General features: G+C 46.0%; 1 protein-coding gene across 6 annotated transcripts in view; it reads right to left on the bottom strand.

Annotated features, from left to right (window-relative positions):
- LOC123993305 (amyloid beta precursor protein binding family B member 2-like) overlaps positions 1–7,999 on the bottom strand; it is a 65,391-nt gene extending 57,392 nt beyond the window's left edge. For 2 of the 6 annotated variants that reach the window (XM_046295311.1, XM_046295314.1), the window contains exons 1-6: positions 7,827–7,999; positions 2,254–3,523; positions 1,240–1,436; positions 575–697; positions 296–381; positions 57–114 (exon numbers count right to left, since the gene is read on the bottom strand). In XM_046295311.1, coding sequence (XP_046151267.1) covers positions 57–114; positions 296–381; positions 575–697; positions 1,240–1,436; positions 2,254–3,475 — 1,686 coding nt within the window. In that variant the 5' untranslated portion in view covers positions 3,476–3,523; positions 7,827–7,999. Of the gene's footprint in view, positions 1–56; positions 115–295; positions 382–574; positions 698–1,239; positions 1,437–2,253; positions 3,524–7,517; positions 7,625–7,826 lie in introns of all 6 variants that reach the window. The other 4 variants (XM_046295315.1, XM_046295316.1, XM_046295312.1 and 1 more) reach the window with 3 other exon arrangements.
- Positions 8,000–13,436: the final 5,437 nt, after the last annotated feature.

Raw genomic sequence — 13,436 nt, 5'->3', positions numbered from 1 at the left:
CCCATTGTTTTCGACCAAATCCAACCTTGTACAATCAGTGATTAATAAATTCTCACCTGTCCCTCTGGGTCAGTGCAGGCACTGTTGAGGTCCACTGTATCTAACTGGGAAGGGCTACAGAGGGAGAGGCAACCATGAGCAAAGACACCAGCAAAGTGTTAAAAGGCAAGAAGAAATGTGATAATGGGCCAACCAGAAATACAGGCTTTACTGAATGTCTGGTAAATACTGTGTATGTCTGGGTGTTTTATGGTGTGTGTTTGGGTGAGTGTATTTTTTGTGATGTGTGGTTTACTGCAGTCTCAGTGAGGCGTAACGGAGAGTAGCTCCTTCAAAAGCTTTCAGGCTAGGGTCAGGATACACTGGGTAGTCCTTCAGCTCCTAGAGAGAGAGAGGAAGAGAGAGAGAGAGAGAGAGAGGGGCACAGTCATATCTGATTAATATTTTATATGAGCATTATTGATTCGTTTTTATTATCTATTACATATCCTGATTTGTAAGGCACACATATGATTTCAGTCAATTCTGAGCCTGTGTAAGTGGTGCCATTCGTAGTGTGTTGTCTTATACTGACAGTGCAGGTGGTGTTGTCAAAGCCTCGGACAGGCAGAATGATATCAGAGGGAGAGGAGGAGGAGGAGCCGGAGGGAGAGGGCACAGGTTCCACTGAACTGTCTGATACCAAACTGCTGGGACGCTGCAGAGAGAAGGAGAAGGGAAAAGAGAGAGAGAAAGAGGGAGAGGGAGAGAGAGAGAGAGAGAGAGAGAGAGAGAGAGAGAGAGAGAGAGAGAGAGAGAGAGAGAGAGAGAGAGAGAGAAGGAGAGAGACAGAGAGAGAGAGAGAGAGAGAGAGAGAGAGAGAGAGAGAGAGAGAGAGAGAGGAGAGAGACAGAGAGAGAGAGAGAGAGAGAGAGAGAGAGAGAGAGAGAGAGAGAGAGAGAGAGAGAGAGAGAGAGAAGGAGAGAGACAGAGAGAGACAGAGAGAGAGAGAGAGAGAGAGAGAGAGAGAGAGAGAGAGAGAGAGAGAGAGAGAGAGAGAAATAAAGAGAGAGGGGAAAAGAGAAGGAGAGAGAGAGCGAGAAAGAGAAATAGAAGGAGCGAAAGAGAGAGAGAAAGAGAGACATGACTTTATCAGAGGAACTCGAGGAACAGGACTCAGAGCAAGTATGTGTGTGGTGTGTGTGTGTGAGTGTGTGTACAGACAGTACGGTGTGTGTGTGTATGTGTGTCCAGCCTCACCTCGCTGAGCGGTCTCAGGCTGACTGTGTCGCCCTGCTGTGAGTCAGGGAGTGAGTGGAGGTGTGTGTGTTCGTTGGTGGTGGAGACAGGGCGGTCATACTGGGTGGTGCCAGTAGGGACATGCCAGAAGTAGACCTCTGATATGTTTGTGACCTCACGCCAGCCTGGGGGAAGGTCCCCCTCACCCCACACATCTGCTGTATATCACACACACACACACACACACACACACACACACACACACACACACACACACACACACACACACACACACACACACACACACACACACACACACACACACACACACACACACACACACACACACACACACACACACACACACACATTAATACACCAACAGACAGTAACAAACATACGCACACACACTAATACAACACACACACACAAATACACATTCACCTGTAGCCACAGACATACGCAATTGGGCATGTAGGCAAACTGAATCGGATAGGGGAAGAAATACACAGATAAGCACACACACGTATACTAAACTGCACACTGACACAACTTAGACACAGTCAAATACACAGACGGTTGTCTAGGTCAAATACACAGACGGTTGTCTAGGTAAATTCTGAGGTGGTCATCCTGTTCTGTTGCCATAGCAACCCTAATCTCTGTATTAGCACCCAAAGGGAGGCCTTTGTCCTCTCTTGACTTTTCTCTCTCTTCCTCTCCCCCCTGTCCTCTCTCTTTCCCTCTCCACTCTTTACCTCTCTCTATGCCTCTCCTCTTTTCACCCTTCTCTCTCTCTCCTCTTCCCTCTCTCCTTCTCCTCTCTTTGCCCCTCTCTCTCTACCCTTTCCACCATTTCTCTCAACTGTCATCTCTTCATGTCTCACTACTCTCTCTTCTTCTGCTCCCTCTCTCGGTGAATCTCAACCCCCCCTCGCCCCGACCAACTTGTTCTGAGGGCTCTCCATTGTCACGTGTTGCTGACAGACAATCAGTCAGCCAGCCAGCTAATCAGAAGGTGTCTAATCCTCTCACCTATTTCTTGCGGGGTCTGAGGGGATGGGCTCTCTTGGGACAGGGTGGTCCAGCTGGAGTCCTCATCCTCCAGGGGAGACTCCACTTTCGTACCTAGACTACCCAGCTTAGGAGCTCCTCTCTCTGGGTCCGGGCTGAAGGATGATGGGGGGATCTGGAGCAGAAGAGGGGTGCTCTCCTCCCCCCTGGGCTGCTTATGGGGTACAGAGGGGGGGCGGTGGAGGTACGGGTTCTCATTGTTGGGGTGCAGCTCCACCATGATCACTCTGGGCGGGGGAGCCTGTGCACTTCGGGGGAGTTTGGGGGGCGTCTCAATGCTGTGTGGGTGACCCTGGGCCTGGGTTAGGGCCTCCTCTCTGCCCTGAAGTGGGGGGCAACTCTGGATCTTGTTCTCTTGGGCCCAGCTGAGATTGTTTAGGGGAGAGATGGCGGGAGAGGGGACCCCCTGTAGTAGAGGCTGTGCAGCAGTTGGAGTGGCATCCTCTTCCTCTTTGTAATCCTCCTGTTTTGGGGTCTGTTTCTCCTCCTCCGTTCTCTCTCTGTCTTTATCCGGGCTGACCTGGTCTTTCTCAGGGCAGGGGTGCTTCTCATCCTCTTCCTCCTCTTCCTTGCTGGGAAGATCTTCTTCCTTATTGCCTCCACCAGGAGAGTCTTCCTCTTTGTTTCCTCCACTGGGTGGGTCCGCTTCCTTTTCATGGAACTCCAGAAAGCTCTTTGTCCTCCGACAGAATGGAGGCGGGTCCTGTGCGTTCTCCCCCTCCATCCAATCAGAGCTGTGTATGGGGGTGATGATGTCATCCTGCTCTTTGACCTCTGTGTTGGTTTTACTCTGCTCCTGTTGCTGTGTCTCGGCCTTCCGCTGCAGGTTGGCACCATCCTTTGCCAGCTTGGGGTTGGTGGAGAAGAATGAGGAAGAGGAGGAGGAGTAGAGAGCAGAGGATGAAGAGGACTTGGTGGGGAGGCGTCTGCCGCTCAGTCCCATGGCGCTATGCACACTGGTCATGGCGTATCTATGGCGACTCTTGGGTAAAGTGGCGGAACTCCCCGTTTCCATGGCGGTAGGGGACTCCTTTATGATGTCATGGCCCAGGAGTTGATTGTAGGAGGAGCGCAGGCTGAGGGAGGTGGGAGGGGCGGCAGGGGGACCGCTGCGATTGGCCAAGCCTACAGAAGAAGGGGAGGAGCCACTGCGGGAGAGCTGGGGTGTGTGGACGGACATCATGAGTGACGAGAGGTTAAGAGGTCAACTGAAGAGGGAATCCCTGCAAACCTAGAGAGAAGAAAGAAGGGCTCACTAGGGGTACCACACACACACACACACTATTTGTACGCCTCCTTTGATTTAAAGATTTTCGTGACAGGTTAGGAGAGCATTTTCGCTAACCCTAACCCTGTTCCTGACCTTAACCTCAGTCCCCTAACCTGCTATGAAAAAGAGTGTGTGTGCCCCCCCCTCACACACACACACCAGCTCTACGCTCTCATAGGAATTCGACATCTGATACTGGTGATGTCGTTTCATTATCCACCACAGTGCTTGAAGGAAACTTGGCCTGAGTCACGTCTTCTCCATGTGTGATGAGTTAGGAGTATCACAGGACTAAGTTGGAGGTATAAGGAGTAAAACACAAGACAAGGCAGCATATGACTTTGCCAGTCTAAATGGGAAGCACACATGAGTAAAGACACTCCGTATGGCTCCATAAAGTCCTACAGACCACCAGGTTCACTGGCATTGATCTGTTGCCATGGCACTAGCACGGAATTAAAAGCTTTGTTCAACATTCTGGCAACCCATCGAACCAATAGCGAAAGGTTTTATCGACGCACTCTGCCATGTGTTTTGTAACTGTGGCCCAATACAGCAACACCCTCCGTCTCCCTCTTTCTCAATCTGGCCAATATGTCAGTTGAAAACACAGTGCCAAGCCTGGAACCTGGGTTCTATTTTCTGGACATGCTTGGCAATCATGAGGCTTAGCGCTGTAAATGTATCACTCCACAACCGAAGCACCATGCCAAGGTGAATGCTGTTGGAACATATACCTATGCTAGATCAAGATGCTGACATGCTGCAGAGCAGGTCCTACTCTCTATCTGACCCTTTCATCTCCCTGGGTCTCAGCTCTGTGTTAGAAAAGCCAGATGGACACAGACAGAGAGAAAGAGAGAGAGGGGGGTGACTAGGGAGTATCATTGTCAATTCAGATGCCGTCGGGAAGAGACAAGGTTTTGAGTTTAGGGCTGTCAGTGGTTGGTTTTACTATACTCGGTTCTTCAATTCAATCATACTCCTCACCAACGTAAGTATGCGCGCGCGCGCCCGCCCGCCCGCCCGCCCGCCCGCCCGCCGCCCGCACGCACGCACGCACGCACGCACGCACGCACGCACGCACGCACGCACGCACGCACGCACGCACGCACGCACGCACGCACGCACGCACGCACACACACACACACACACACACACACACACACACACACACACACACACACACACACACACACACACACACACACACACACACACGGGTAAACAAACGAAAAGGTGGAAAAAATAGGCACAGCAGATTTGAAAACAAGACAAGCCCTTGGAAAAAGAGAGAGAGAGGTCCTTTTAAGAGTAAATATCCCCACACAATGCACTTTCTCATGAGGGCCCCTCATCCCTTCTCTGGGTGTTGTTTTGGTGACAGAGAGCACCTGTAGGGCTTCTGGAACTCTTCCCTCCCGCTCTCTCCTTCTCCCTCTTTCAGAGATGGCACAAATTATGTCAACAAGGTCAATCAGTAGACTATTGTAGACTACCTGTACTGTAGACATACTGTAAACTACAATTTTACCAGATACACTACATTACCAAAAGTATGTGGGCACCTGCTTGTCGAACGTCTCATTCCAAAATAATGGGCATTAATATGGAGTTGTTCCCCCCTTTGCTGCTATAACAGCCTCCACTCTTCTGGGAAAACTTTCCACTAGATGTTGGAACATTGCAGTGGGGACTTGCTTCCATTCAGCCACAAGAACATTAGTGAGGTCAGGCACTGATATTGGGCAATTAGGCCTGGCTCACAGTCGGAGTTCCAATTAATCCCTAAGGTGTTCGATGGGGTTGAGGTCAGGGATCTGTGCAGGCCAGTCAAGTTCTTCCACACCAATTTTGACAAACCATTTCTGTATGGACCTTGCTTTGTGCATGGGGGCATTGTCATGCTGAACCAAAGGGGCTTCCCCCAGAATCATCGAGACCATTATTACTCATCCACCAAACTTTACAGTAGCCACTATGCATTGGGCAGGTAGCGTTCACCTGATATCCGCCAAAACCCAGATTTGTCCATCGGACTTCCAGACAGTGAAGCGTGATTAATCCCTCCAGAGAACGCGTTTCCACTGCTCCAAAGTCCAATGGCGGCGAGCTTTGCACCACTCCAGCCTACACTTGGCATTGTGCATGGTGCTCTTGTGTGCAGCTGCTCGACGAACAGTTCTTGCGCTGATGATGCTTCTAGTGGCAGTTTGGAACTCAGTAGTGAGTGTTGCAACCGAGGACAGCACTCGCAGTTCTGTGAGCTTATGTGGCCTACCACTTCGCGGCTGAGCCGTTGTTGCTCCTAGACATTTCCACTTCACAATAACAGCACTTACAGTTGACCGGGGAAGCTCTAGCAGGGCAGAAATTTGACGAACTGACTTGTTATGACGATGCCACGTTGAAAGTCACTGATCTCTTCAGTAAGGCCATTGTACTTCCAATGTGTTGCTATGGAGATTGCATGGCGGTGTGCTCGATTTCATACACCTGTCAGTAACAGGTGTGGCTGAAATAGCCGAATCCACTCATTTGAAGGGGTTCCCGCATAGTTTTGTAAATATAGTGTATTTTACACAAAACATGTCCTCATAAGGACATTAAGTCTCTCTCTGCAAAGTTACATTATACCTGCAGCTACTGTTTTCAGGACAGTTTTTGACATTTCTCTCACTATGCATTCTTCCCACCATTTCCACCAGTAAGCAGAACTGCTGTGAACAGCATAAATACCCTGTCCTGGGCAAAACACCAAAACTGACAAGGAAGCAGGTGATAAGGTAACAACTGTCCAATATGCAAATGCTCAAATGCCTGCTTTGCATAAATCTCAGAGATGGAGAGAGCTACTCGATCCATACTGAGATTGTGTGTTATTCCTGATGCTGCATGTCTCAATTAGCAGAATGGCACGAGACAAATAGGGGAGAGATATATGTTATTAGAGAGAGAGAGAGCGAGAGAGAGAGAGAGAGAGAGAGAGAGAGAGAGAGAGAGAGAGAGGACAATGACACAGCAATTTTCAGCAGGGACGTTGAGCTCACATCGCCACTCAGCTCAGCTGCTGTCCTGGAACACACACATCTTTGTGTTCCCAACACTGTAGGTCATTCATGAGACCTTGCCAAACATGGTACTATACAACCCATATGACAGGAAGTCAACTAACGGTGTCATTTTAAACAGCTGAGAAATGTCTACAAGATTCAGGGGCTGTTCCCCGGACACAGATGAAGCTTAGTCCTAGACTATTTCAATGGAGGTTCTCCATTGACCATCTGTTTTAGTCCAGGACTAAGGTTAATCTGTGTCTGGGAAACCAACCCTCAAAGTGTAACTGTAGGATATAATCAGGATCTGGAGTTGAGAGAATAACCAATCGTTCACTCTACTGGAGGTGATACCGTCTAGTGTCCTCTACATATTGACATTCTGGTGAGCCACAAGTGTCAGAGCGGCACTCACGACTCAAGCAGGTCACAGGTTGGTTCAGTAGGTGAGTTCTCACAGCTCGGCCACGGTGTGACCGAAGAACAACACACACGCATAGCACATCTCAATCCAAATAGGAAAGAGAGCGGTGTTGTGATGTGGTTCACACACTGTGATGAACAGATGCTGCTGTGGCATCCACATGAATATTTAACATAGTCACCTCAAACACTGTCTTGATAGATCTGTACTGTAGCCTATATTACTGAAACAGGCTTGGGCCCACTCCAGTTAAGACATATTAAGACAGAAAGCACTTTAATGGAATTTGTGTAGGCCTTGAATGTAGGCCTTAGTTTAAAAAAAAAGGTGTTGTAAGCTAATAATTGGATTGTTACCTAATAATAAATTATACTTGTGCTGTACATATGCCACCAACATAACGCGTCAATAATAGGCTGCAGAACCTTCGAACTTATAACCATGTCAAGGAGACGTCTCTAAACGGGTGGAGTACCTTTGCATTCCGTTAACGTGCGTTGTAGGATACAGCAGTCTACATTTCTATCCTTACGATCATCCTTGCAGCCTCGCCGATTTCAATTTAAATCCAGCAGGAACGTCCTATATTGCAAGAAGGATCGTCAATCTGTTGTCAATTCCGAAAACAAGCTGCAAAGGCAGTGTCAATAACAGACGCAGTACATCTTCTGTTGTCTCTCTCCCACCCAAGATTCTCCCCATCACATCATTGCGCTGTTCGCTGAAAGGCGAACAGCGCAACGCAGCCACAACCACAACATTTTATGTACATTAATTCACTCACCGCGTTTGACAATCGTGCTTCTATGCCACCGCCTAAACGGATATAGAACAGAGAAGTGATCCCCACTTTTTAAGCGCGAGTCCTCACGTAGCTACCCGTATCAGATCACATCACTTTCTATCCGGTCTCCTCCGGTGCTGGTACCTAGGCTACGCTACAGCTCGTCTCTCTCTGCGCCACTGTTTCCCAAAGCGTCGCGTCGCTCTGGAGCTCCCAGGACCAATCAGAGCGCTGGACGCTAGACGCTGTGTGCACAGAGCTATTCGGTAGAGAGACGCAGAACCAGAGTACCATCATAAAACTAATACTGTTTATAGTGTTATTTAACTAATGTAATAAAAACTCGCAGTTCGCCGACTTTGCCTATGGTAGGCTACAACGTTGGCTTCTATAGAAAAAGTAATTGATTGAGAAGTGATTGTGTACACTATTTCAGCCAGAGCCAGCCCCTCAAGAGTGAACAGCTACCAATAAGAAATGTATAATCTGGAATAAGAAACTACAGGCCCATCAACTGTTGCAGTGCCACAGGCTATTGTTTAACTCAACAGACACTCCCCTACCCCTGCTTCTACATCCGCATTGCTTGCTGGTTGGAGTTTTAGGCTGGGTTTCTGTATAAGCACTTTGTAACATCTGCTGTTGTAAAAAGGGCTTTATAAATATAGTTGATTTAATACCCTTAAGATTGTATGCGTGTGTAGAGTCAGTATAAATGTGTGTGCATGTGTAATGGGAATTTCAATGTTTGTGCTTTTCTGATAACTCATTTCTGTGTTCTATTCAAGTGCTGTTCTATAAACCAATTTCTATGTTCATGCAACTGGCTGAATGAACAATCCTCACTCATCACTAGCTGCAATTTGGCAGTACGCCCAGAACCTTGTTTAGAGAACGAAATATATCTCAGTTTCAAGGTCTCAGCTTAGAGAGAAGAAGCCTTGTGAGGTTTTGGTCTGTCAAATGTTATGAACCAGTATTGGTCTGTCAAATGTTATGAACCAGTATTGGTCTGTCACATGTTATGAACCAGTATTGGTCTGTCACATGTTATGAACCAGTATTGGTCGGTCACATATTATGAACCAGTATTGGTCTGTCACATGTTATGAACCAGTATGGGTCTGTCACATGTTATGAACCAGTATTGGTCGGTCATATATTATGAACCAGTATTGGTCTGTCACATGTTATGAACCAGTATGGGTCTGTCACATGTTATGAACCAGTATTGGTCTGTCACATGTTATGAACCAGTATTGGTCTGTCACATGTTATGAACCAGTATTGGTCTGTCACATGTTATGAACCAGTATTGGTCTGTCAAATGTTATGAACCAGTATTGGTCGGTCATATATTATGAACCAGTATTGGTCTGTCACATGTTATGAACCAGTATTGGTCTGTCACATGTTATGAACCAGTATTGGTCTGTCACATGTTATGAACCAGTATTGGTCTGTCACATGTTATGAACCAGTATTGGTCTGTCACATGTTATGAACCAGTATTGGTCTGTCACATGTTATGAACCAGTATTGGTCTGTCAAATGTTATGAACCAGTATTGGTCGGTCATATATTATGAACCAGTATTGGTCTGTCACATGTTATGAACCAGTATTGGTCTGTCACATGTTATGAACCAGTATTGGTCTGTCACATGTTATGAACCAGTATTGGTCTGTCACATGTTATGAACCAGTATTGGTCTGTCACATGTTATGAACCAGTATTGGTCTGTCACATGTTATGAACCAGTATTGGTCTGTCACATGTTATGAACCAGTATTGGTCTGTCACATGTTATGAACCAGTATTGGTCTGTCACATGTTATGAACCAGTATTGGTCGGTCATATATTATGAACCAGTATTGGTCTGTCACATGTTATGAACCAGTATGGGTCTGTCACATGTTATGAACCAGTATGGGTCTGTCACATGTTATGAACCAGTATTGGTCGGTCATATATTATGAACCAGTATTGGTCTGTCACATGTTATGAACCAGTATGGGTCTGTCACATGTTATGAACCAGTATTGGTCGGTCATATATTATGAACCAGTATTGGTCTGTCACATGTTATGAACCAGTATGGGTCTGTCACATGTTATGAACCAGTATGGGTCTGTCACATGTTATGAACCAGTATTGGTCGGTCATATATTATGAACCAGTATTGGTCTGTCACATGTTATGAACCAGTATTGGTCGGTCATATATTATGAACCAGTATTGGTCGGTCATATATTATGAACCACTATGGGTCTGTCACATGTTATGAACCAGTATTGGTCGGTCATATATTATGAACCAGTATTGGTCGGTCATATATTATGAACCAGTATTGGTCTGTCACATGTTATGAACCAGTATTGGTCGGTCATATATTATGAACCAGTATTGGTCGGTCATATATTATGAACCAGTATTGGTCTGTCACATGTTATGAACCAGTATGGGTCTGTCACATGTTATGAACCAGTATTGGTCTGTCACATGTTATGAACTAGTATGGGTCTGTCACATGTTATGAACCAGTATTGGTCTGTCACATGTTATGAACCAGTATTGGTCTGTCACATGTTATGAACCAGTATTGGTCTGTCACATGTTATGAACCAGTATTGGTCTGTCAAATGTTATGAACCAGTATTGGTCGGTCATATATTATGAACCAGTATTGGTCTGTCACATGTTATGAACCAGTATTGGTCTGTCACATGTTATGAACCAGTATTGGTCTGTCACATGTTATGAACCAGTATTGGTCTGTCACATGTTATGAACCAGTATTGGTCTGTCACATGTTATGAACCAGTATTGGTCTGTCATGTTATGAACCAGTATTGGTCTGTCACATGTTATGAACCAGTATTGGTCTGTCACATGTTATGAACCAGTATTGGTCTGTCATATATTATGAACCAGTATTGGTCGGTCATATATTATGAACCAGTATTGGTCTGTCACATGTTATGAACCAGTATGGGTCTGTCACATGTTATGAACCAGTATTGGTCTGTCACATGTTATGAACCAGTATGGGTCTGTCAACCAGTATTGGTCTGTCACATGTTATGAACCAGTATTGGTCTGTCACATGTTATGAACCAGTATTGGTCTGTCACATGTTATGAACCAGTATTGGTCTGTCAAATGTTATGAACCAGTATTGGTCGGTCATATATTATGAACCAGTATTGGTCTGTCACATGTTATGAACCAGTATTGGTCTGTCACATGTTATGAACCAGTATTGGTCTGTCACATGTTATGAACCAGTATTGGTCTGTCACATGTTATGAACCAGTATTGGTCTGTCACATGTTATGAACCAGTATTGGTCTGTCACATGTTATGAACCAGTATTGGTCTGTCACATGTTATGAACCAGTATTGGTCTGTCACATGTTATGAACCAGTATTGGTCTGTCACATGTTATGAACCAGTATTGGTCGGTCATATATTATGAACCAGTATTGGTCTGTCACATGTTATGAACCAGTATGGGTCTGTCACATGTTATGAACCAGTATGGGTCTGTCACATGTTATGAACCAGTATTGGTCGGTCATATATTATGAACCAGTATTGGTCTGTCACATGTTATGAACCAGTATGGGTCTGTCACATGTTATGAACCAGTATTGGTCAGTCATATATTATGAACCAGTATTGGTCTGTCACATGTTATGAACCAGTATGGGTCTGTCACATGTTATGAACCAGTATGGGTCTGTCACATGTTATGAACCAGTATTGGTCGGTCATATATTATGAACCAGTATTGGTCTGTCACATGTTATGAACCAGTATTGGTCGGTCATATATTATGAACCAGTATTGGTCGGTCATATATTATGAACCAGTATGGGTCTGTCACATGTTATGAACCAGTATTGGTCGGTCATATATTATGAACCAGTATTGGTCGGTCATATATTATGAACCAGTATTGGTCTGTCACATGTTATGAACCAGTATTGGTCGGTCATATATTATGAACCAGTATTGGTCTGTCACATGTTATGAACCAGTATGGGTCTGTCACATGTTATGAACCAGTATGGGTCTGTCACATGTTATGAACCAGTATTGGGTCTGTCACATGTTATGAAACAAAGCGGTAATGATTAATTCGTTATGCTAAATCATGCAAACATAACTTGACTGTGTATAGCCGTAGATAAGACAACTGCCGGGTCTGCCCAAGCAGAGCTCCTGATTGACATGTCTACTATGGTGCATTGAGTTGGATGGAACATCTCCAGCGCCCTGACGAAGAAACAATGATTAATATTAAGATTGACTTGGAGTGTCCCTGTGTAAGAATTTCCACAAAAACATGTCATGTGTGTGTTGGTGTGTCAGAGTGCGTGAGTGTATAGAGTGCTGTGAGTGTGCATTGCTAGATTGAATCCCAGAGCTGACAAGGTAAACATCTGTTGTTCTGCCCCTGAACAAGGCAGTTAACCTGTTCCCCAGTAGGCCGTCATTGTAAATAAGAATTTGTTCTTAACTGACTTGCCTAGTTAAATAAATAAAAAAATCTGTGTGGCCATTCTGTTAGATATTTAGCAGTCTTAATGCTCGGGATTGGAAGCTGTTCAGGAGCCTGTTAGTGTCAGACCTGATGCACCGTTACCTCTTGCCGTGCGGAAGCAAAGAGAAGTCTTGGCTTGGGTGACTGGAGTCTTGAGCAATTTTCTGGGCCTTCCTTTCACAACGCCTGATACACACGGCGTGCACAAAACATTAGGAACACCCTTCTAATATTGAGTTGCACGCCCTTTTGCCCTCAGAACAGCCTCAGTTCGTCAGGGCATGGACTCCACAAGTCATCGAAAGCGCTCCACAGGGATGCTGGCCCATGTTGACGCCAATGCTTCCCACAGTTGTATCAAGTTGGCTGGTAGTGGATCTCTACTCCGAATAGCTCGTTCCATCTCATCCCACAGATGCTCAACTGGATTGAGATCTGGTGACTGGGCAGGCCACTGCAGAAAGCTGAATTCACGGTCATGTTCGTGAGAACCATTACTGGGCAATCCTAGCCTTGTGGCATGGGGCATTATCCTGCTGAAAAAATACATTCAAAAATGGATACACTGCTGCCATGAAGGGATGCATCTGATTGGCAATGATGTTCAGATATCCTGTGGCATTCAAACATTTCTCCACTTTTATTAAGGGGCTCAACGTGTGCCATGAAAACACACCCCACGCTATTACACCCCTACCAGCCTGCAATGTTGACACACGGCATGATGGATGCATGTACCCGTGGTTTCCCCCGTACCCTATCCTTCCATCAGTGTAAAATACACAGTGAACCGGGATTCATCAGACCAGGCAATGTTTTCACAGTTCTTCAATGTCCAGTGTTTTCGTTCTGTAGCCCACTGCAACCGCGGTTTCTTGTCGGCTGCCGTACCCCGTTCGTGTCGAGCTACGACAAGTCGTGTATTCTTTTATGGGTCTTGGGTTGACAAACTCAAGTTGTGCGAACTCAAGCCCGTCTGTAGCTCTGCACAATGTGTCAGTCTCCATTTGTCTTCTTTCATCAGTGACACGTTTTCGACCACTGGCCTGCCATTGGCTG

This window comes from Oncorhynchus gorbuscha, linkage group LG13 (assembly GCF_021184085.1).
Source record: "Oncorhynchus gorbuscha isolate QuinsamMale2020 ecotype Even-year linkage group LG13, OgorEven_v1.0, whole genome shotgun sequence".
In the NCBI taxonomy this organism is placed as follows: Eukaryota; Metazoa; Chordata; class Actinopteri; order Salmoniformes; family Salmonidae; genus Oncorhynchus; species Oncorhynchus gorbuscha.
Note: the sequence above shows the minus strand (reverse complement) of the source record. Positions and strands in the feature narration are given on the sequence as shown.